Raw genomic sequence first — 24560 nt, 5'->3', positions numbered from 1 at the left:
AGGTTGAGACTTCCACTCAAACACATTCAATTTTCATTACGTAATTTCACAGGAACACACATTTTTATACAAATACCTCCCTCCTGTTTCTTATTTTGAGTGCTATTGGGGCAGGGCCATTTCCTGCTAGACTTGCCACCAGAGAACTGGGGAAGAGGAGTTAACATAGTCCCTTGCCTGGTACCCCTTCAAATGTTGCTGGGTTACAACTTCCATTAGCCCCAGCAAGAATGGCTACTGGTCAGGGATGACAGAGGAGCTGTCGTCCAATAACCTATGGAAGGCAGGTAAGGTAAAGGACCCCTGGGAGGTTAAGTCTAGTCAATGGTGACTATGGGGTTGCGGTGCTCATCTCGCTTTCAGGCTGAGGGAACCTGCATTTGTCCACAGACAGCTTTCTGCGTCATGTGGCCAGCATGCATAAACTGATTCTGGTGCAACAGAACACAGTGACAGAAGCCAGAGTGCACGGAAATGCAGTTTACCTTCCTGCCGCAGTGGTATCTGTTTATCTACTTGCACTCATGTGCTTTCAAACTGCTAGGCTGGCAGGAGCTGGGACAGAGCAACAGAAACTCACTCCGTCGTGGAGATTTGAACCGCCAACCTCCCAACTGGCAAGCCCAAGAGGCTCAATTGTTTACTAGGTTAACATAACATCCTCCACTACTAAAATGAGAGAGCACTGCTTTGTACTGAATTGTTAAGAATTAGCTATCAGCCACTTTGAGAACTATTCATTCCAAATGACTTACTAACTGAAGTAAATCAACAATGATATGCTTCCAACTTTTACTGAAAGATTACACAAATCCGGGGAGGAGATGACTATCAATGGCTACTAGCCATTATAGATATGCTCTACCTCCACAGCAGAGGTGCCAACTTGAATGAAATATTTGGGGGCGGGGCAAGTAAGTCCCACATAATCAATGATAATGGGGCTCACCCGCGCCATGTGAATGGGAATGCCCATCAGGAGTGCCAGTTTGGTCCTGTGACTGTGGGTGCCATGCAGCGTGCATGGCCCTAGCAGCAAAATTTGAGGGTGCCCAGCCCCCTTCATGGGGAATTTGTGGGTGCTTGGACACCCAGGTCCCCAGCTGTTTGAGTTCTGAAACATTCGATAACTGAAAACTCAATAGCCAATAGCTAGACCTCAGGATCTTGCACTCAGCGGAAGCCGCATGGCATGTTCAACTTCTGAGGCGTGTTCAAAAACTGAAGCATTTACTTCTGGGTTTATGGCATTCGAAAACTGAATGTTCATCAATGGAGACATTCAAAAACCGAGGTAAAAGGTAAAGGTACCCCTGACAGTTAAGTCCAGTTGCGAATGACTCTGGGTTGTGGTGCTCATCTCGCTTTACAGGCCGAGGGAGCCAGCGTTCGTCCACTCCGCTGACAGATTTTCTGGCCTGCATGACTAAGCCGCTTCTGGTGCAACGGGACACCGTGATGGAAGCCAAAGCGCACGGAAACGCCATTACCCGCTGGAGCAGTACCTATTTATCTACTTGCACTTTTTGGAGTGCTTTCGAACTGCTAGGTTGGGAGGAGCTGGGACCGAGGAACGGGAGCTAACCCTGTCGGGGAAATCGGACTGCCAACCTTTTGATCGGCAAGCCCAAGGCTCAGTGGTTTAGACCACAATGCCACCCATGTCCCGTATGTTTGTGTGTGTGTGTGTATATATATATATATATATATGTTTGTGTATATATAAATATATGTCTATAAATTTATGTGTGTATGTGTATGTGTGTGTGTATCTATCTATACGTATATGTGTATGTGTGTGTTGTATATGTATATGCATATACAGTGGTACCTTGGGTTACATATGCTTCAGGTTACAGACTCCACTAACCCAGAAATAGTGCTTCAGGTTAAGAACTTTGCTTCAGGATGAGAACAGAAATCGCGCAGCAGCAGGAGGCCCCATTAGCTAAAGTGGTGCTTCAGGTTAAGAACAGTTTCAGGTTAAGAACGGACCTCCGGAACGAATTAAGTACTTAACCCGAGGTACCACTGTATCTATCCCTCCAGGCCCTCTCAAAAAAAATATTGGGGGGGGGGCGAAATGTTTGCTACTTTCCTCCACAGTTTGAGGCACCAATGCTTCCGACTACCATTGCTGGAAACCACGGGAGGGGAGAGTTTTCTCTCGCGCTCCTATCTCCCACAGGCATCTTGGCTGGTAGTTGTGTGAGAACAGGATGCTGGGCTAGACAGATCCCCTCGCCAGATCCCCCAGGGCGTTCAGCTCGGGCTACGCAGCTACCGCCAACCACCGTGGGCGAGGAGAGCGCTGCCCCTTCCTGCAGGTGGGCGCGATGTCCGCAGGTCCAGCCGGCCTCAGAGGGGAGCGCGGCGCGACGGGATCCGCCGTGACTCTTTTCCCGCCCTCGCGAGAACTCGGCGGCCCGGGTGGTCTGACGGCGCAAAACCCCACACGGAGCCTGAGGGGGTAAAGGCAGCTCCCTCAGGATTTTCCCCTCAGTGTTGCCGCCGCCGCCGCCAGCCTGGAGTGAGGCGAAGGAGAAGGAGGAGGAGGCCCAGCGCTGTTCCCTCAGAGTATGAGGAGTCCGCCCCACCCGCTCAGACCCGGCCTCAGTACCTTCAACTTGTGCAGCTCCACTGTTTCCGCCGCCATCTTCCCTTCGCTTTTCCCCTCCCTCAGCGACCTCCTCCCTCGCGCCCCGACGGCAAACCGTGCGTGCCCGCTCAGGCCCTGCCGCCCAATCCGGACCTCGCTTTCCCATGAACTTTGACGCTTCCCTAACATCCGCCTCGCTCATTGGCTCGTGTTTTTTTTTTTTTTAAACCGGGAGAGAGGCGAAGAGCGGCGGCAGGGAATAGCCAATGGGGAGGGGCCGGAGCGCCTGCCCGATTGGCTGGTTGGCGGTGGGGGCGGGGACGAGGAATCGTTTCCTGGAGACCGCCTGCCTGCGGAAGCAGAAGCAGGAAGAAGCGCTGCTTTCGGGTTCCTCGCTTTGTCGCTCCCTTGCTAAGAAGAGACGCCGCCGCCGCGGAACCAGCCGCGTAGGTCTCCTATAGGTCTCCGTTGTGGGTCGTGGGTCCTGGGTGGCCTTCCTGGTGATAAACGGGGGCTTCGCAGGGAGCCGCCTTGTCCTGAGTCGGAGCACCGGCCCACGTGAGCTTAGTGTCGGCTCTGCACTAATTATTATTATTATTATTATTATTATTATCATTATTATTATTATATTTTATTTATTTGTACCCAGCCCATCTGACTGAGTCGCCCCAGCCACTCTGGTCCAGCATATACAGAAACATAATAAAACATCAAACATTAAGAACTTCCTCATACAGATGTCTTCTAAAGGTTGTACAGTGGTATCTCGGGTTACATACGCTTCAGGTTACAGACTTTGCTAACCCAGAAATAGTACCTCAGGTTAAGAACTTTGCTTCAGGATGAGAACAGAAATCGTGTAGCGGCAGCGGGAGGCCCCATTAGCTAAAGTGGTGCTTCAGGTTAAGAACAAACCTCCGGAATGAATTAAGTACTTAACCCGAGGTACCACTGTATAGTGAATTAGAGGGCCTTCCGTAGGAAGGTAAAAAAGTAAAGGACGCCTGGAAGGTTAAGTCCAGTCAAAGGCGACTAAGGGGTTGCAGCGCTCATCTCGCTTTTCAGGCCCAGGGAGCCGGCACACAGCTTTCCAGGTCATGTGGCCAGCATGACTAAACCACTTCTGATGCAACGGAACACCGTCACAAAAGCCAGAGCGCACAAAAATGCCGTTTATCTTCCCACCGCAGTGAACCTATTTATTTACTTGCACTGGCATGTTTTTGAACTGCTAGGTTGGCAGGAGCTGGGGTGCCACTCCCTAGAAGGCCCTCTTGTTGGTTCCCTGTAACCTTGCTTCTCGCAGTGAGGGAACTGCCAGGAGCTCCTCAGAGGTGGACCTCCTTGTCTGGGCTGAATGATGCATGTGTGTGAAGATGCTCTTTCAGGTATACAGGGCCGAGGCTATGGTAGTCAAGGATCCAGACAGGGGTGGGGCCATTTTTGGAGGTGTCTGGGGCAGGACCAGGGACCTTCTTGCCTTGCCCAGCAAGCACTCCGCCACAGGACTAATGAGGCAGTTTCCTCGGCTGCTAAAAAACGGAAGAAGCAGGAAATAGGAATAAGCATAAAATGCCCTACTGTTTTACGCCATGGCTGCCAGTGTGGCACCTGTGGGCTCGCAAGCGCCCAAAGAGGCTTTCCTTAGCTTCTTTTCTCTCCGGCTCCCCAAAATTAGGCTTGAAAGAAACACTTTTTTGTAGTTGATGGCAATGTGGTACGTGAAACAACTCTCTGTGTGTGTATTTCTGCATTTTCTATTTTACAGATTCAAATGAAATAATATATAATGTATAGTGGTACCTCTGGTTACATACTTAATTCGTTCCGGAGGTCCGTTCTTAACCTGAAACTGTTCTTAACCTGAAGCACCACTTTAGCTAATGGGGCCTCCTGCTGCCGCCACGCTGCCGGAGCACAATTTCTGTTCTCATCCTGAAGCAAAGTTCTTAACCCGAGGTACTATTTCTGGGTTAGCAGAGTCTGTAACCTGAAGTGTATGTAACCAGAGGTACCACTGTACAGTATCTCTGCATCCAGCATATTGTTTTTCCTCTTCAGCATGAATGTTGGCGTGGCCCACAGTGAGGTGAACCCCAACACCCGAGTGATGAACAGCAAAGGCATTTGGCTGGCTTATAGCATCTCGGTGGTTCTCCTCCACATCATTCTTCTCAGCATCCCCTTCTTTAGCGTTCCTGTGGTTTGGACCCTGACCAATGTCATCCATAACTTGGTAGGTTATAACTTTTTATCAGCTTGTGAACTTAAGTTCTTTAAGGCTATTTTTTTGCACCTGAGCCTTTAATGCATTCTCTGGGTTGGTGGTGGTGGACCTCAAAACTCTCATAGGCTTGCTCTGGGGACTCTTTGGGTTATACCCCCTTCCCAGACACACCCTTCAGTGACTCTGCTTCACACCATCCTTGACTGTTATTGCCTGGGTGGAATGTGTCTTTGTATTCCAATAGGGACCCTTGCTTGCTTGGATGGGGGCAAGAAATGAATGTGTGTGTGTAGAAACTAGCCTGTTGTACAAAGGTAATTACAACCATGGCTTCCCTCCACGCTTTGTGTGTTGTCGTCTCCACACCCCTGCAACACAGTCCCTGACAGCCTTCAGGCTGAAAAAATATTCCCTATCCCTGCCACACATCCTAAGGATTGTATGCGCCATTTCTCTTTTCCACAAGCAGAGAAGTCTTGATTGTTATCACAGATCATGGGATATCTATGCAGTAAAACTTGTCGTCATTGTACGTCAAACCTTCTTCCATATAAGCCTGAATATAGGCCTCGCTTTCGCCCTCCAAAGCTGGCTTGTATAAAACTCGGAGTGTGACCTGTTATTGTGCTCTTGCATCATTGAAGTGATCTCATTTTAAGGATGCAGCTTATGTTTGGACCAATACCAATACAGTGGTACCTTGGTTTATGAACTTAATCCGTTCCAGAGGTCTGTTCTTAAACCAAAGCATTCTTAAACCAAGGTGTGCTTTCCCATAGCAACTGGGGACTCAATTTACAAATGGAACACACTCAACAGGAAGCAAAACATGTTCTGCTTCCAAGGCAAAGTTGACAAACCAAAACACCTACTTCTAGGTTTGCAGCATTCTTAATCCGAGTTGTTCATAAACTAAGCTGTTCTTAAACCAAGGTACCACTGTATGGAAATTCCTCAGCTATTCCTTTTAATCTGAGCTGCACAAGAATCTGAGCTGATGTCCTCTTTCCTGCTGTCCTAGGGAGAGAGAAGAAAGGCCACAATCTTAATTCACTTATTTTCCACCCTGTCCCCCACCAGGCAATGTATTGGCTCCTACACACAGTGAAAGGAACCCCCTTTGAAACACCAGACCAGGGCAAGGATCGCCTCCTCACACACTGGGAGCAGATTGACTATGGCACACAGTGGACGTCCTCTCGCAAATTCCTAAGCATCTCACCAATTGTCCTGTAAGTACCAGGAATGGCTTCGTTTGCACTGCTTTGTCTTTTACTTAAGCAGCAAAGCTTTAACTCTTTTCATGCAGCTAAAAACAGCATGTTTATTTCCCTTTAGCTACATCTTGACCAGCTTTTATACCAAATATGACCCTGTGCACTTCATAATCAACACTAGCTCCTTGCTGAGCGTCCTCTTGCCCAAACTACCCCTGTTCCATGGCGTGCGCATCTTTGGTATCAACAAGTACTGAAAGCAGTTGGAATATTGACTCTTCCCGAAAGAAACAGCTCTTAACTGCAAAATCCTGACGGCAATGCTGCAGTCACATCATCTGAAGCTCTAGAGAACCACGCATTAACTTGTGGGGTGGGCTAGCAGGGAGAGCGTCAGCTGTCCACAGAGCTAAGCAGTATTGAGTTTTGCTTCTTGCTACGGGATAGAACCCATTCTCCATGCGGCTAGTCTATAATTAGACCGGCACCTCTTCTGGTGGAAAAGACTGAATCCTTAGGAGGGCATGAAATCTCCAGGACGTCCCCTGCAAGACTTCTACTTGAGCTGCTTGTAATCGGTGCCTGAGATGAGCTTCTGGGAGATACAGCTGTTCTGTGTAAACCTTTTCTGTTTTTATAGAATTCTGTCACACCAAAGTGTTTATGGGGTTGTTGTTTTCAGGGTGGGAGGGCCCGGGGAACTCTTACGAAAGAAGTGAACTGTCATGCTGCGATGACTGTAGTTCAGGATTCTGCTCCATGGTTCCCTTTTTTTGGTTCATTACCACTCAAGTGCAAATCCTTGAGTCCACCACATAACCTGGCTTCTGTTTTCAAAAGCGGTTTCTAATCCTTCTGGTTATAAAGGAGAAATGCAAGACCGTGCTAGTGGTGCAGCAGTCAATTAAAAATACAGCTTTTGTCAATGTTCCATTCTGCTTCTGTCCACCTAATCTCTTACTGGAGAGGCTGGATGCCTGCATAGCACAGTGCAGGCCTCCAGTGCCGTCTGTTTTCCCAGTGTGCCTCCAGGGCTGGGGGAGACCGACCTTTCTGTTTGAACGCAAAAATACTGTGGTTGATCGGAACCACAGAGTTAAACGCTCCCCGTTCTCAAACGAGGGTGGTCCAGATAGGCAACAATCCAGGCAATGTGGATTTCAAATACAGAAAGCCTGTCTTTTAGCCTTGCCAAATTTTCCTTTTATGACTGCCCCCCCCCCCACTCAGGGAGCTGTTGAGTCGCTGGCACAGTATTGTTGCATTCAACAAGGGGTTGAACCCAACCAAGACAACTTGATGCACACGGTACATGGTAGTGAATGTTAACATCTGAAAAGGGGGCCTGTTAACAACTTGCATTTAATTTCTAAAAACATTCTTCCCCCAGCGGTGGACAGATGCTAGTATAGTGGTACCTCGGGTTACATACGCTTCAGGTTACATAAGCTTCAGGTTACAGACTCCGCTAACCCAGAAATAGTACCTCGGGTTAAGAATTTTACCTCAGGATGAGAACAGAAATCGTGCTCCGGCGGCGCGGCAGCAGCAGGAGGCCCCATTAGCTAAAGTGGTGCTTCAGGTTAATAACTGTTTCAGGTTAAGAGGGACCTCCAGAACAAATTAAGTGCTTAACCCGAGGTACCACTGTATTGGGATGGACCAGGGATAGGCAACCTAAGGCCCGGGGGCCAGATGCGGCCCAATCGCCTTCTCAGTCCAGCCCACAGATGGTCCGGGAATCGGCGTGTTTTTACATGAGTGCCCTTTTATTTAAAATGCATCTCTGGGTTATTTGTGGGGCATAGGAATTCGTTCATTTCCCCCCCCCAAAAAAAAATATAGTCTGGCCCACCACATGGTCTGAGGAATGGTGGACTGGCCCATGGCTGCAAAAGGTTGCTAACCCCTGGGGTGGACTATAGATTGCCTTCCAAGTGACGACAAAATCATTGCATTAATGGCTCTGCCTTGCTAGATTTTTTTGTGAAGAATGGGGAGTATTGTGTGGCTGGTGAAACTGCACCAAGCTGCCTATTTTCTGCTACCCAGAAGGCTGCAGCTGGAGTATGCACACCATATAGTTGCAGCAATGCTAATTCTTTATACACACACACACCTTCCTCGTAGTCAAATGAGCCCTAGTTTAGTTTTGAATAACGCCAAAGGTTTACATGTTTCCATATATCCTACAGCCAGCGGCCCAGGTAATGGTTTTAGTTTCAGGAGGTCAAACATAGGCAGGATTTTGGAGGATAGGCAATATCAATAACGCATTAACAAAACTTGCTTTTAAGATGGTTCCCACTCCCCAAAATACCCTGAGCCACACCTGTGGTCACAAGATTAATGGCAGAACAGAAAAGCATGGGGAGAGGGGACACAGGTACACACAGAAGCTGCAAAGCTTAGATATCACGTGTGTAGAAGGACTCTTATAGTTGGACTCACCGAGATCTCTTACCCATCTGAGAATGTGGACTTGGTACATCCTGACAACTGACTGACATGAGACTGTCACTCCATCACATACAAGCACAGTCAAATTTAAACCAAGACCCAATTACTTTAAATGCATTTCAGGGTTTTATTTCTTCCTTTAAAAAACCGTAGAGAGAAGCAAAAGTGGGAGCCAGTTCTTTTGCAACTTTGAAGGTAAATTAGAAACATTTCAAAGCTACCACCTGGTAGAAAACATGCCACGTACAAGGGTGCTTTCGTGTTTGCTTTTATTTATTTTTTAAAAGGAGTATTTATGTTTTGTTTTCAACCCTTTGTTCTCATCACGGACAACTTTGCTACACAGAAATCACGCACACAAAGTAATGAAACCCCAAAACACAAAATATAATTCCTCACAAAGTCCACACTTTATTTTTTAAAAAAGTGATTATTTTGGGTTCATAAAAGGGTTAAAACTTAATATATATAATATGTGCAACTGTAAACAGAAGTATGGGACAAGGCGTCAAATGCGATTATACAGGCAGAGAACTTTAAAAAAGTTTTAGCTTCAAGACCGGGTTATAGTTTATATAAAAATTAAAAACTGTATAGTCTTTCTTCATCAGCTAAAATCTACAGGATTATCTTAAACTCTTAACCGTCATCCAAAAAAATCTTGACAATCTATTATATTCAGTCACTTTATCATTTTTTTAAAATCTCTCTCAAGCTTTTAAACCTTTGTAGCAATTTTTAAAATTTATTTTTTTTTACATCTTTACAGCCTTCCAAATTAATGGAAATGACACACAAAACAAATCCGAAGAGACAAAAAAAATGTATACTGGCTTTAACTCAAACCTTTATTTTCAAACAATGTCCAGTGGTTTTGTTACTGATAAAAACTCCCCCCCTTCTCTACACAAATGCCATCTTATATACAATTTTAATTACTACTTTTAATATTTGAAATTTCCCTACCCCAGCCCCCCACTGTTTTTAACCGTCATAGCTTTGAACGGTTAGCAGAAGCAGCTTTTTCACTCAAGAACATGGTTCTCACCTTGCCAACAAGTTCAAAAAAAGATATTCTTACACACAAACCCTGATTTTATGTGCCCCACCTTGCCCCCGCTATGAAAGTTAAGTCTTATAGCCACGTTCTCTCTCTGCCTTGTCTGTTGGATCAGGCGAGAGAATATGAGATGTGGCCTCGGTTAATCACGCAATGCCACTCTTACAGGCATTTGGGGAGAGAGAGAGGTGTGTTATAGTGTTTTTTGGGGGGTGGGGGAGAGGGGAAATGGTGCAATTGTGCGTTAAAAGGCCTCAACTGTACAAAGTTAAGTCGAGAGAGCCTTATCAGTAAAGACCCTGCAACTCACCCCCTCCCCACAATACCAACTTAGGTTCAAGGGTACAGCTGTCTTGCAAAGTCATTTCAACAGCAGGGAGACCCTGTCTGTGGGTTTCTCTCTTTCCCCCCCGGGTTTTGTGTATGTGTGTGTGTGTCTCCCCTGTATAATGCCCACATTTTGCCTTCTATTAATACAGAATCTCCCTACGCTGGGGGGGGGGGGAGGTGGCGCTAGGCAGATGGCTCTCAAGATACTGGTTATAAATTGATTTCTTCTTTAAAAAGGAAAAAGGAAAAATAGTCATCTATATACACACAGAGAAAGCATAAAAAACGGGCTCTTTACATGTTCCCCTTCCCACCCTAAGTTTTGTCCATAAACACGTTCTCCCCTCTAGTTCCTTCCTGCCCAGTGGAGGGGAAACGGGGTGGCCTGTGGAGACCCACCCGGCAGTCGAGGAAAACCCGGCAGCCAGAGCATTCCTCCCCATGCTAGTTCAAATATATACACAATATATATAAATAGATAAATAATCCCAAACTCTGCAATGTGCCAACATCTCTCTCTCTCTCACGCACACAAGCACACACACAAACATAAGAGAGTCTTCAGAGCAGCAAGTTGATCATGGGAAACAATTGGGAACTGGGGGTCTCTAGGGCAACGGGTTTGGCCAACTCTTCCCCCAACCCTAAATATCACAGCTGGGCCCCCTTAGCCATCGGCTCTCTCGTCAAGCACTCTTCCTCCCCCCCTTCCCTCGTCGGCAAAATGGGTTGGGCTCTACGGGAGAGATGTGCTGAGATTGGCATCTGCCGGACCAGGAGATCTTGCGTTCTCCATCACGTTGGCACATTCAAAGCCTTGTGGGGTCCCCTGCCCCCTTCTTGGTTGTTGGGGAGGGAAAGCAGACAGCGCTTGGTTCAGCAATTCAGTCTGGAAAGTTGTCACGTGACTGGGTACTGTTTTTGGTTTGAGGGTTTTTTTGGTGGGGGGAAAAGAGGAACGACCCCAGATAATAAAAAAGTTTCCCACCTCCTCCTGGAAACGCATTCCCATGTCTGCCAGGGGAGCTGTGGCTCTCCATACTTAGGGAAGAGGGCTCAAAAAGCAGAAGGGTGGCACAGCGAGGGGCTCACATTAGAAAACAGAAAATAGCAAAGTCTAACACTTCAAATGAGGTAGGTTCAAGTGCGAATGCTCCTCGCGCACAGAGGATGGGCAGGGTGGGGTGAGCCTGTTTCCAGCTTCTGCAAGCTGACACCTGCTTTCCGCTGGAAAAAAAGTACTTTTTTCTCTCTCCAAAAAAAAGCACGTTATTTACACACACTTTCTCTCCCCCCCCTTCCAAATCCAACATCTAAATGTATACAAAATCCAGAGCTGGGAAGGGGGGGCAGTGAGCTCTGGAAGGTGGATTGTCAAGCTAATGAGTCTCTTTGAAGCCTCTTGTTTACCTTGGTAGATTAGCAAGCAATAGATAGTAGACTTTAAAAAAAGAAGAAATCTCTCTCGCACACAAAAATTCCTTAAAGAAACACACACACAAGGGGGTGGGGGGAGGGAATTACAAATTCTTCCCCGGGGATCCAATTGCCATGCTGCAGCCCTGCTTCCCCCAGCTCTGCTAGAAAGAATGCCCCAGTCTCCTCCCAGTATAGTATTTCTGAAGCCCGTTATTTACAGGTGCACGGGGGCGGAAGGGCGCTCCCCATTTCGGCCTCGAAAGAATTTATTTTTATTTTTTTTAAAAGCAAAAGAAAAACTAAAAGAAAACCCTGAGTTGCCAGTTTGTCAGTTCCCCGCCCCAGATGGGGCTGCTTAGTGGCTGCTCCTTTCTGCTGGGGAGAAGCGGGTCGCCTTGTCTGGAAGAGGAGGCCGCTGAGCCTGACAGCCGAAAGCAGCCAGCTTGATGATAATGCCATAGCCAAGACTGGCAAGCAGTGGCAGATATGCTGACATCACCCCTCTCTTGCCTCAGGCCCCAGCTGCCCCACCAGCATGTTGGTGGCTTCCAAACATGCCTCGTTTTGCGCCCCCCCCCCCGGTGATTTCCCTGCGCCGCAGGAGGGTTGGGAGAGCGGGTACAGCAGCCGCACCTCCTCTCTGTGCAGAGCCTCTTGTGCCGAGCAGTCGGGGTGTCCCCCTTTGCTTTGTCCGAAGAGCCTCCTTGGGGTTTAGTTCATCCATTTCCTGCAGTTCCAGGCTCCACAATGGCACGGGATTTTGTGCTGATCGTCTTCAAAATCAAACTGGTAGTCGTAGGTCAGCTGAGGGGGAGGAGGACATCGGAAGAGAACCGAGGATTAATCCTTGAGGCGCCTTTAACGTAAAACACGTCACCGCCATCCCTTTGGCGCATTCCCGCGATGGCCACGTTGGTTGCAACAAGTGACTGGAGTTGAACAAAATCTCTACACTGTTTTATCTTCTCACCAAGATGGCAGCAAGAAAGGGAGGAGGTGGAGTTTGGACTCTCCTTCCTTTTCATATGACTTCTATGCCTTAGTTAAGGTGGAACTTATTACTATTATTTAAAAAATTTATTTTCCACCCTTCATCCCAGGGCGGTTCATGGAATGAAATACAAGATAATAAATAAATAAACCAGAACAAGAAGTGAATAATTAAGCCAAAACAACAAAACAGTACCCCCCCCCCATGCATTTAAAAGCTTTTAGGATATTGATCAGCCCATGGTCTGGTTGAAGAGGAATGTTTTTGCCTGGCACCTAAAAATATATAATGAAGGCGCCAGGCAAACCTCCCTGGAGAGAGCATTCCACAAACGGAGCCACTACAGAAAAGGCCCTTTCTCGTGTTGCCACTCTCCGGACCTCGTGGAGGTGGCAATGAAGGGCCTCAGATGATGAACAGAGAGTCTGGGATGGTTTATATGGAAAGAGGCAGTCCTTGAGGTATTGCTGTCCTTTATAGGTCAAAATCAGCTGAAGCTAATTGGCAGCCAGTGTAATCGGTCCAGGATCAGTGCGATATGCTCAAACCATCTTGTCCCAGTGAGCAATGGGGCCGCTGAATTCTGCACCGGCTGAAGCTTCTGAACGGTCTTCAGAGGCAGCCCTACGTGTAACTTAGGAAGCTGGGCTGGCAGGCCATGGCTCTCCAGCAAATTGTCTTTCCATCACCTGATGATGCTTTTATAACTGGAGACACCAGGGATTGAACCTTCTCTATGCAAAGCATGGGGCCTATCACTGAGATGTAATCCCTTGCTCAACATTAAAGAACAAGGGGGGGTGGGTCCTGCCCTACCCAGTTGCTCAGGCTGCTTCTGTCAACCTAACAGGAACATTTCCAGCCATGGGCACTTTAGGAAATCTCTGCATCCCTTCACCCAACCAGAACAGTTGGGGAGATGTACTCTTCCACACAAAAAACACTGTGTGAACGAGGTATACAATTCTCATATTACAGATAAAGCACAAACGCAAGGATCTGCCGGTATCCAAAGTTGAATAGAGGCTTGAATTCGTAGTCTAACACACTATTCACCGGACTACACTAATTTCCCTAGGTTTGTGCAGGCTCGCTAGCCTACAGCAACAGGATTTGGCCTTTTGTAGCTCACAATGCACAAGACAGTGAACCAGAGTCAGCCCAATGCTGGCACAGATTAGAAAATGCAAGGATGTGCCTACACAATATGTTTCTATGGTGAGACCTACGGACTACTCTTTTAGCCTGTGAGAGGAAAAAGCTGGCGGGCTCTTGCCTAGTTGCTGCTGCTGTCGCGCAGTGTCTCACGACCACCCCGGCAGGGAGATGTAACAGCTACATAAAGGTAAAGGGACCCCTGACCATTAGGTCCAGTCGCGGACGACTCTGGGGTTGCGACGCTCATCTCGCTTTATTGGCTGAGGGAGCCGGCGTACAGCTTCCGGGTCATGTGGCCAGCATGACCAAGCCGCTTCTGGCGAACCAGAGCAGCGCACGGAAACGCCGTTTACCTTCCCGCCGCAGCGGTACCTATTTATCTACTTACACTTTGACGTGCTTTCGAACTGCCAGGTTGGCAGGAGCAGGGACCAAGCGATGGGAGCTCACCCCGTTGCGGGGATTCGAACCGCCGACCTTCTGATCGGCAAGTCCTAGGCTCAGTGGTTTAACCCACAGCGCCACCCGCGTCAGGCATGTAAAACATAAAAGGAAGGCCATGCAGCACACACAGGCATTGAAGGAGAGGCCATCCAAACTGCGTGCCGGTTCTTGCCCCCTCTTTTCAAGCTTAAGTAAGGTGTGCTAGTTTGCAAGGGCAATGCTTTCTATGCATTAACCCAGAAGGAGTTTAGGCAAGTTTCCCAGGTCTCCAAGGCTTGGTCTGAGGGCACATGGTGACGTTAAGCAGTTTTGGGTCACTGCTTGGCTGGGAGATCCGTGGGCACGCCACAGCAAGTCCCATGATAGAAGCATCTAATAGCGCATGGACTCGAAGAACGCTCCAAGGACAAAAGCATGGGCGCAGCGTCTGGTTTCCCCACAGGTATTTTCTTCGCCTACACTGGGCCTTGCTCCACCACCACCCCTTCCCCCAACCCACCACAATTCAATTCTCACCTCCTCTCCCTTAGGTATCCGGCGACTCGAAATGATTATGATCTTGTCCTCCTTGTCAAAAGTCACCACCTCAGCCACACAGTTGGGTGCGCAGGAGTGATTGATGTACCTGAGTGGGGGCGGCAGAAGAGGGGGAGATAGGCATCATGCGCCAGGACCCTTAACCCCACAGCACCCTGTGCCATCACCACAGGCTTAGGCCCTTTAGGAACCCAACTTTTCATCTGGAATTTGGGGGAGCTGAGCCGGCCAGGACGACGGCAGCACAATTCTATTCCTAATCTTCGAGAGAACTAAGTATTCATTAGGTGAAAGGAGGGCTTGGAAGCTGTAGCCCTGGCTGAAAAATACCCTACAGCAGAGGTTCTCAACCTTTTTGAGTCCACGGCTCCCTTGATCAGCTACATTCTTTCTTCAGCACCCCTGTGGGGCTCAGACGCCCTTATGTTAAGCCCTGCTTGCAGAACTGGCGGCCTCTTAACCCTTTTTCAAACACCCTCTCTTGTGGAGTGTTCCCTCAGCCTCCTCTCCTAGGGATTCCTCTGGTCAGCTGCCGCCGCCCCTAGTCTCTTGAGCTGCTTCCCCACCCCCCGTCCCAAAGAGAGGTGCCTCCTTACACTGCCCCACAAGCCAAGTTACAGGGAACCAGGCAGAGGGCCTTCTCGGTAGTGGCACCCACCCTGCAGAACGCCCTCCCACCAGATGTCAAAGGGAAAAATAACTACCAAACTTTTAGAAGACATCTGAAGGCAGCCCTGTTTAGGGAAGCTTTTAATGTTTAATATGTTATTGTATTTTAGTGTTTTGTTGGAAGCCGCCCAGAGTGGCTTGGGAAACCGATAAATAAATAATAATAATAATAATAATAATAATAATAATAATAACGGCCAGTGACTTGTCTGTCCATTCCCAACAGCAAGGGCTGGTGGGCTGGTCTCCTATGCCTGCTTGATTGCTTGCTTACTCTCTGAGGCTGCCTCAGTTCCTGGCAACCAGCACCCCCTGGCCAGCCCCAGAGGCACCATTTGCCTGCGGAGCTTGTAGCCAGGGCTGCTGCTGCAACAAACAGCAGTGCAAGCCTTTGGGAGGCAGAGATGCAAGAGGGCATCAGAGGAGGGAGAGAAGGAAAGAGGGCCAGGGGCCAGTGTTGCCCGCGGAACCCACTGACCATCATTCAAGGCTCCTCTCCTATACTGTGGCGGTTTGCATCCCCTCTTAGCCTGCCTGCTGTCTCCCATGTTCCCTAGCCAAGTTCCACAACTTTTCAGCTTTGGGCAAGACACTCTCCTTTCTTCCCAACTAGCTTATCCATCATCAGGTCCTGACAGATTGAGAACTCAACGATAACAAGTTGGTGGTGTGCTGCTTCTTTAAGATCTGCTGAGGGAATAGTGTTCTGCTCAGCCCTGAGGGACTAAAGGATGCTATGGAGAAGGAAGTTGGCCCCAGAGACCTCCCCAGGATGGCAGAAAACTGTCCCACCAGCAGCGGAGTTGGGAAAGAGGCGTTTTGGAAGCTGCAGTTCTCCAGAATCATAAACCCCTTCCGTTTTCCTGAAATGCCCCTCAAATTGTGCCTGGAGCTATCCCACAGATTCATAGAATTGTAGGAGGGACCACAAGGGTCATCTAGTCCAACCCCCTGCAATGAAGGAATTCTTTTGCCACAACCCTGAGGTTAAGAGTCTCATGCTCTTATCGACTGAGCTGTCCCAGTCAAGAGTGCCTGGAGCTATTCCAGTGGAACTAGTGTAGTAAATCCTATGCCATTGAAGTCCATGGGAAAGGGTGGGAGGGGAAAAAGAAAGGCTAAAAGAAGCTACAATAGAGCTGTCCTTCTGCCTTCAGTAGAGTATTGGAATGCTTTGCCCACCCTTCCCTTTGAAATGATCTTGCTTTAAACAAAATCCAATCGATGTCTGCAACTATTTGGCCCCTCTAAATGTTGCTGAACCACAGCTGCCAGCACCCTCTATTGGATGAAGTCAATGGGAATTGGAGGGCCCAGGTTTCCCATATGGGAAAAAGCCTCTGGTTAGTTGCCAATGAGTGTATTTTGCTTCGACAGCTAATAACTATGCGCGTTTATTCAGAAAACGCTATGAATTGCAGTACGACTTAAATCACTGCCAATGAAAAATCAACCCACCCTGAACATCGAAGTCTGTGATGGGCTAACAAGAGCTTTGGCTTTGGATGCAATGAACTGCCATGGCAGAGCTTCACTCACCTGGCAGGGCCACCTGTCAGTGTGGCATCAATGACGTGCTCATTGTTGATACGGAACATGTAGATCCCTCGGTTCTGGACAAGAGGGGAAATGGAGAGAGAGAGATTGATTATATTGTGTGTTCAGAAACCAGTGCTTCATGCCTTTGCTCTCAGCTGGGTACAAGCGAATGGTTTATTTTAGCTTGCTGTTGTGCTCTGTATTTCAGCATGTCAAGTGTGTATGTGTGTGTCACATGCTAGGCCATGTACATTTCAGAGTTGCACCGAAGAGACAAATTTGCCATGTGTTGTTTCACCTCTAACTGTAGCACTGTGATGTAGAAATCTTCAAAACAAAACAAAAACAAAAACCAATGGAAGAGGAGGCTAAATCAGCAACTTCTCTGCCTTGTGCACCTTCAGAATGACCCTGTAAGGTAAGCTGGGACTAGGGATGCTTGAGGAATTTGATAACTGCGAATTCCAGATACGAACTGGCCCTATCTGCACCTCCAAGGCTAAGGTGAAGGAGGCCTGAACTTCAGTAACCCACCGGTATTCAGAGTTCCTCAACATCACTGTGGTCTCAAAGAATGTATTAGAATACATACTTCGGGAGAAAATAAGTTAAGAAATAAGAAACTTAAAGAATAATTTTGTCCTCATTTTTGAAAGTTGTTTTTTTTTAAAGCCAATGAACGTGGAAAGGGGACAGAAGTAAAACTGGTGAGTAAAACACATGCAAAAGCAATGAAGACCTGAAATAAGACTGAGCTGTTTATAACTGCTACCTTCCCCCATTGAACAAATGGAGAAACAATTCTAGAAGAGAACCACCACAAGGCGAGTCCATGGAAGATCTCTCAGACCTCAGTCCAGTATTCCCTAGTAGGTAAAAGGTAAAGGACCCCTGGATGATTAAGTCCAGTCAAAGGCGACTATGGGGTTGCAGCGCTCTTCTCACTTTCAGGCCAAGGGAAATGGTGTTTGTCCACAGACAGCTTTCCGGGTCATGTGGCCAGCAAGTGGCGCAACAGGACACCGTGACGAAATCCAGAGCTCACAGAAACGGTGTTTACCTTCCTGCCACAGTGGTACCTATTTATCTACTTGCACTGGTGTGTTTTTGAACTGCTAGGTTGGCAGGAGGGGGGACAAAGCAACGGAAGCTCACCCTGTCGCGGGGATTCGAACCACCAACCTTCTGATCAGCAAGCCCAAGAGGTGGTTTTGACCACAGTGCCACCCATGGCTGCTATTCCCTGGATACACACAATCCACCCACACAAAGCCCTTCCCTAGATGACTAGATGAATTTTTGGGATCATTTCCAACTCTATACAGTGGTACCTCGGGTTAAGAACTTAATTCATTCCAGAGGTCCGTTCTTAACCTGAAACTGTTCTTAACCTGAGGTACCACTTTAGCTAATGGGGCCTCCCGCTGCTGCTGCGCGATTTCTGTTCTCATCCTGAGGTAAAGTTCTTAACCCGAGGTACTTTTTCTGGGTTAGCACGAGTCTGTAAACTGAAATATCTGTAACCTGAAGCGTCTGTACCCTAGGTACCACTGTACAGGTCTATGATTCCCAATTCCTTGCTACTGTCAAGGAGCACAGCTCTGGGACAAACCAGAAGGGCATTTAAGCCTCAGTCTCTCTTCCAGTCCCCCCAAGGCAAGAACCCCAGCCACTGGCTAGAGGTTGGGACGTTTCCACCCCACCCACATAAAGCCTTTCCCTAGATGACTAGACACTTTGGGATCATTTCCAACTTTATACAGTACCTCAGGTTAAGAGCTTAATTTGTTCCGGAGGTCCGTTCTTAACCTGAAACTGTTCTTAACCTGAGATACCACATTAGCTAATGGGGCCTCCCGCTGCCGCCGCGCGATTTCTGTTCTCATACTGAGGTAACGTTCTTAACCCAAGGTACTATTTCTGGGTTAGCAGCGTCTGTAACCTGAAGCGTCTGTAACCCGAGGTACCACTGTACAGATCTGTGATTCCCAATTCCTTGCTACTGTCAAGGAGCACAGCTCTGGAACAAACCAGAAGGGCATTTAAGCCTCAGTCCCTCTTCCAGTCCCTCCAAGGCAAGAACCCCAGCCACTGGCTAGAGGTTGGGACGTTTCCACCCGCATCTCTCCCCACCCAAGGCCTCGCTTCTTCCCCCACCTGCTCCTCGTAGATCTTCTCTCGCCGGTTGGCCACCTCGTTGCGGATGATGGTGCCAATGTACTCAATGACCATCGTGTGCTTCTCTAGATCCTTGGCAGCGTAGAGTCCGAGCCCCTGGATGCGGGAGCGGGCCAGATAGACGTTGTTCTTCCATTCCGTCTTGAGGCGGCGGTACTGGGAGGACTTGGAGTGCACAAACTGCTTGCTGTACGGCGTGTTGGTTTCGCCCGTGAACGTGCTCTGGTAGGCCTTGGACATGCTGGTGCTGTTCAGAGTGTGGGGCCTTCAAAAGGCATGGGGCAGGGAAGGAGAAAAGAGGTCAACGTCAAACCCGCCGCAAAGGAAGCAAGCAGCTGTCCAAAGTCTCAAATCCGAGGCCTTTCACATCAACCCATCCGTTTTTAGCTGGATGTCGGGAACCCTTTGCTGTCGCTCGAGGCTCAGGTGGCCTCAGTGGCCCGGAGTGCCTTCCATCAGCTTCGGATGGTGGCCCAGCTACACCCCTATTTGGACAGGGATGGCCTAACTGCTGCTGTCTATGCTCTGGTAACCTCAAGGTTAGATTACTGCAATGCGTTATACGTAGGGCTGTCTCTGAAGACGGTTTGGAAACTTCAGCTGGTGCAGAATTCACCAGAACAAGACGGTTTGAGTTTACGGGCCCAATTCAAAGTGCTGGTTTTGACCTATAAAGCCTTAAATGGCTCAGGACCGCAATACCTCAAAGACTGCCTCTTACCACATGAACCTATCCGGACCCTGAGATCATCTTCTGAGGCCCTCCTTTGTGTGCCTCCTCCTCAAGAGGTCCAGAGAGTGGCAACACAAGGACGGGCCTTCTCTGCAGTGGCCCCCTGTCTGTGGAATGCTCTCCCCAGGAAAGTTCGCCTGGTGCCTGCATTATACACCTTTAGGTGCCAGGCAAAAATGTTCCTTTTTAACCAGGCCTTTGGTTGATCCGATTGACATCCTATGCCCTTTTAAAATATGGTTTTATTGTGGGAGGGGTGTTGTTGGGTTGTTGCTCTTATTTGATTCTGTATTTTGTGGTTTTATATTTTGATTTTATGCTGTGAACCGCCCTAAGACCTCTGGGTATAGGTTGGTATATAAATTCAATTAATAATAAATTTATTTAGCTTTGTGCTGCTGTCTCAAGAGAGGCCTGTGTTGTCCACCCAGCAAGTGATGTCTGGGGTCCGTTATACTCACCGTTTGTAGTGCGTGAGGATTTTGGGCTCCGACCGGGCGCAGCCAGTGGGGTTGATCATGAGTGGAAGCTCCATGAGTGGGTGGCGCCCATAGCGGAACATGTAGTTCTGGCAGCTCTCAACACCAGGCAGCTGGGAAGAAAAGGGACCCATTTCTCACATCCTCATGTTACAGGCACACCTTCACCACCCGGAACACGGTGCTGACACAGCCCAGTCCACCCCGTCCCGAAAGAAAAACCAAACCCAAACACATTTAAGGGGAAACAAAATTTTAAAAAATTCCCTCCAGTAGCACCTTAGACACCAACTAAGTTTGTTATTGGTATGAGCTTTCATGTGCATGCACACTTCTTCAGATACACTGAAACAGAAGTCACCAGACCCTTCTTATATATAGTGTGAGGATGGGGAGGGGTATTACTCAGAAGGGTGGTGGGAATAGTTGGCCTCTAAGGTGCTACTGGAAGGAATTTTTTTTGTTTTGTTTCGACTATGGCAGACCAACATGGCTACCTACCTGTAACTAGAACTAGACCAGAGTTTGGGAAACGCTGCTGTACAGCAAGGTCGGCACATCTAATACCAGAGCTGATCGCAGCTTTAGGCTCAAGAGGTGCTGACCAGCAGTTCTGTGGACAGATGGCTTCAACCTCCCCCACCCCCCTGGAACCCAACTCATGGGAAGCCCCTTCCCCACCCATTACTACCGCCACCACCACCAAAACACCAGGGTTCCGGTTCCTCGTGTTTGATACATACAGACTCCGCGATTCGCAGCACAGCATGCACCGTCAAGCCAAAGAGCTCTTCTCCCTTGAGATATTCGGGGAAGAGTCGCAGCATGTCCGCTTCCTTGCGCATCAAGGCCACCGGTTCGATGATTCGGTTCCATACCGCTGTAACCAAAGAAGAGCAAAGAAGGGTAATTTTAAAAACCTGCCCGAGAAGTTGGACAACCTATCTGGTGTGCAGGCAAGCCAGGCTGCAAACTTATCAAAACGTCTTGCCTTATTGCAGTCCTCTAACCCTGCGACTTCCAAGTGACTTCAAGAAACTATGCAAAATGCAGAATACATGGCAATATCTGGTAACTGTTCCTTGTTTGCCGGCAGCCTAAAAGATAGTGCAGGATAGTACGCACCCCGGAAATGATATCTTTCAGCTTCTGCCTTCTGGAAGAAGGTACAGGGTTATAAAGACTAGGACTAGCCGCCTGAGAAAGTTTTTATCCAAATGCGATTTTGGTTTTAAACGTAGTGTAAGGTAGTCTCTGTGTGAGTATATCGTATTTAATTATGGGGTATCAGAGTTTTTAGGGGGTTAACCAGGCTGGGATAGCAGGCTTGTTGGTTTTTGAATGTCTGATGTAGATTTTTTCAATTTCGTTGTTCTGTATGGGACAATGACAAAGATTATCGTAAGTTCCTGGGCACTTGGCTGACTGTGGGCCTGCCGCAAGGTTTCTCTGTATTTTCCTACACCACTTTATGCTGCCCTGGTCCGTCCTCTTAATACTAAAAATGTATGATCTTCTGTTGTAACGTAAGATAGGTCAGACAAAAAGCCAATCTGGTCCAACATCCCCCTCTCACAGCAGTCAACCCGATGGCCGTTGAGAAAGCCTACAAGCAGGAACAGAGTACAACAGCTCCACCTTCCATTCCTAGAAACTGATATGCCCATGGGAAGCTTCCTTATACTGAGCTCCATCTAGCTCAGCACTGTCTACCCTGAATTGCAGTGGCTCTCCATGGTTTCAGGCAGGATCCGTTCCCCAGTTCTTCCTGGAGGTCCCAGTGAAGGAAGTCTGGACCTTTAAGCTTGTGCATGGCTCCAGTGAATATGAAAAATGAATCATCTTTTAATATGCCATTTTTAAAAAGTGGGCATGCTCGTTTATGTAGCGTATTCCACTAATAATAATAATAATAATAATAATAATAATAATAATAATAATAGGACTGGCTGGGCATTGATGAGTGGGCATCAGAAGAAGGGTGGTTGGAGACTGATGGAAGAAGGAATCATTGATCTGGGGGAGAACCTCTCTGGCTCCACTGGCTCCCAGGACCAGAAGAGGACTGAAGAGGGAGGAGCAGAAACAGGTTACACACAGGCATAGTCTCTGCCTGCTTGTGCACTGCTCAGGTGGGGAAGATACATATGCTGAGGTCCGGGGTGGGGCCTCTGTGTTGTGGCAACTGCCTCATTGGATGCACACTTAGGATACCTGAGAGACGCAGGGCTGATGGACATGCCTTTTCCTAACTTGGTGCTTTTGACAATAAAGATCTAATGCCTGACAGCGCGGTGACAGTAAGTTACAGTGCTGCAGGTCAGTGGCGTTTGGGGTGAGGAAGGGCAATTTCCACCTCACTACATTTCAGGCTGTGTGAGTCTATAGCTGCGCAACACCTCCCTCTCTGGCCAACGTGAAGGTTCTACCTGTAAAATGCTGGTATTATAAAAGTCTGTTGTGTTTAAGGTTTGACTGTCTGATTTTGGAGTTTGGGAGACAAATATTTAAGACACAGCCTGTGTGTCACATGCTATGGATTTATGAGATACAGAATGCAGATTGGGGAGAGAAAAAGCTTATTTCTAAACATACTTTTTCACCTTGAATTTAACAAGAGAGAGGGCATTTGGACCTCGCTGGATCCTGCATGTCATCAAAAATTAAAATTTGGAGGTGGCAGTTTTTGCAGATGGGGTATACTGCTCTGCTTCCTTTTGCCCACTATCCTACCTGTAGTAATTTACACAATGAACTGCTCTCTAGTTTCTAAACCCTGAAGCTTGACAAAGCAGGAAAGATGCATTGCAAGGAGGCTGACAGACGCAAAGCCCACACCGTTTGCGCAACGCATTTCTGGGCAAAGGAACGGCATCCCCGGCGCACCAGAAGCTCACTTCAGCCCGGCATCCAGAATTCTAGCTATCTTTCCGGAGAAACGGACCTGGCGGTTGCTCTCGACAGCGAGAGGACTGAGCGGAGCCCTACCCTGTGGCGAGGAGTCCGTGAAGACCAAGTCCTCCAAGCCCTGCTCCATGACTTGCACCACAAACTCCGGCCGGCCGTTGTTCTCGCAGATGGTGCAGCGGTAGCAGCAGCGCCGGTTGTTGGTGCGCAGGCTCCAGTAGATGCGGGTGGCCTCGTAGCCCACCGGGTAGAGCGCCGTGACGCTGTGGAAGTCGGCCATCTGGTGGGGCAGCAGCTGCCCGATGGCGTGGAAGACGAGGCCCCCCACCCGGAACATGTGGAGGCGCTCGCCTCGCTGGATGATGCTGGCGATCTGCTTGACCTCGTCGCGCTCGATGTAGACGCGCCGGAAGACGGTGAAGGTGCTCAGCTCCTGGTCGCAGGGGCCCTTGAGCTTGTGCATGGGGCAGAGCATGGTCTTGTCCTTGAAGAACATGCACTTGGCCCGGATGGCGCAGGCGAAGTGGTAGACGTTGGGGCAGCGGATGCGGTTGCAGCTGTTGGTGGCGCCCGTCTTCTGGCAGAGGGTGCACTTGGTGAGCAGGCCCCGGTGCAGCGCCACCTCCACGTTGATGAGCGCCCCTCCCTGGGTCTCGTAGACCTCCGTGGACCACAGGGCGCAGTTGAGGTGCACCCAAAGGTCCAGGTCCAGGTTGAGCAGGCGCGCCGGCCCGTCGGTGGCACCGTCGCCCTCCTCGTGGCAGAAGCAGCACTTCCGCAAGTCCCGCGGCACTTGGTCGGGGCGCAGGGTGGCGGCCAGGCGCTCGACGAAGTCCGCGATCTCCCGGTCCCCGTCCCGCTTGGCGCCGCCCTTCTGGATGGTGATGAGGAAGCGCAGCCGTTTCCAGCGCACCCCCTTCCACTTCTTCAGGCGCGGCTTGTTCTCCTCGCCGTCTTCCAGGGGCCGCGAGCGGGGCTTGGCTTTGGGCGGGGACTGGGGGGCTTCCTCCTTGGGGGAGGAGGGTGGGGGCGGCGGAGGGGACGGGGCGGGCAAGGGCGGCGCTTCGGGCTCGGGGACCCTGGGGGGGCTGGGTGGGGAGGGCGCGAAGGGGGAGAGGGGCGGAGAGGGTTCCTCGGGAAGGGTCAGCAGCTGCCGCACATCCAGGTTGGCAACGTTGTTGATGTAGCAGTGCTGGGCGGCCTTTTCCGGGGTGGGACTCTCCTGGAAGAGAGAAAGGAAAAAGCATTTTGAGAGGCGCTGGTCTCAGGCTGCAAACCAGTAGGCCTGTGTCGTGCCAAATGCAAGGTGGTTCTTTTAAAATGAGATTCAGAAGTACAGTCGTACCTTGGAAGTCGAACTGACTTCCAAAGTGTTCAAAAACCAAAGAGCGGCTTCCGAATGGCTGCAGGAAGCTCCCGCAGCCAATCGGAAGCTGCGGAAGCCCCATCGGACGTTCGGCTTCCAAAAGAACGTTCGAAAACCAGAACACTCACTTCTGGGTTTCGATCATTCGGGAGCCAAAGCATTCGAGAACTAGGCTGTTCGAAAACCAAGGTACGACTGTAATACAAAACACAAGTGAGTGAGAAGATTAAAGATTTTATTCAAAGCA

The 24560-nt window shown here is 49.0% G+C and overlaps 3 protein-coding genes across 17 annotated transcripts in view; 1 reads left to right on the top strand and 2 right to left on the bottom strand.

Moving 5' to 3' along the window:
* Positions 1 to 2777, bottom strand: part of SARNP (SAP domain containing ribonucleoprotein) — a 54480-nt gene extending 51703 nt beyond the window's left edge. For both annotated transcript variants that reach the window (XM_080995057.1, XM_080995058.1), the window contains exon 1: positions 2621 to 2777. In XM_080995057.1, the coding sequence (XP_080851183.1) occupies positions 2621 to 2656 (36 nt within the window). In that variant the 5' untranslated portion in view covers positions 2657 to 2777. The remainder of the gene's footprint in view (positions 1 to 2620) is intronic.
* A 126-nt stretch (positions 2778 to 2903) lies between these two features.
* Positions 2904 to 6974, top strand: ORMDL2 (ORMDL sphingolipid biosynthesis regulator 2). Its single transcript, XM_080995117.1, has 4 exons — positions 2904 to 3045; positions 4661 to 4835; positions 5907 to 6058; positions 6165 to 6974. Exons 2-4 carry the CDS (start codon positions 4662 to 4664, stop codon positions 6298 to 6300), a joined length of 462 nt encoding a protein of 153 aa, XP_080851243.1. The 5' UTR covers positions 2904 to 3045; position 4661; the 3' UTR covers positions 6301 to 6974.
* Positions 6975 to 8755: 1781 nt separating this feature from the next.
* The window catches only part of KMT2D (lysine methyltransferase 2D), a 112093-nt gene continuing 96288 nt past the window's right edge, over positions 8756 to 24560 (bottom strand). For all 14 annotated transcript variants that reach the window (XM_080994299.1, XM_080994292.1, XM_080994300.1 and 11 more), the window contains 7 exons: positions 23029 to 24169; positions 20784 to 20920; positions 20023 to 20153; positions 18808 to 19093; positions 16651 to 16724; positions 14422 to 14530; positions 8756 to 12116 (listed from right to left, as the gene is read on the bottom strand). In XM_080994299.1, coding sequence (XP_080850425.1) covers positions 12024 to 12116; positions 14422 to 14530; positions 16651 to 16724; positions 18808 to 19093; positions 20023 to 20153; positions 20784 to 20920; positions 23029 to 24169 — 1971 coding nt within the window. In that variant the 3' untranslated portion in view covers positions 8756 to 12023. The remainder of the gene's footprint in view (positions 12117 to 14421; positions 14531 to 16650; positions 16725 to 18807; positions 19094 to 20022; positions 20154 to 20783; positions 20921 to 23028; positions 24170 to 24560) is intronic.

Source organism: Podarcis pityusensis (genome assembly GCF_964106645.2).
Source record: "Podarcis pityusensis genome assembly, chromosome: 2".
NCBI classification, from domain to species: Eukaryota; Metazoa; Chordata; class Lepidosauria; order Squamata; family Lacertidae; genus Podarcis; species Podarcis pityusensis.
Note: the sequence above shows the minus strand (reverse complement) of the source record. Positions and strands in the feature narration are given on the sequence as shown.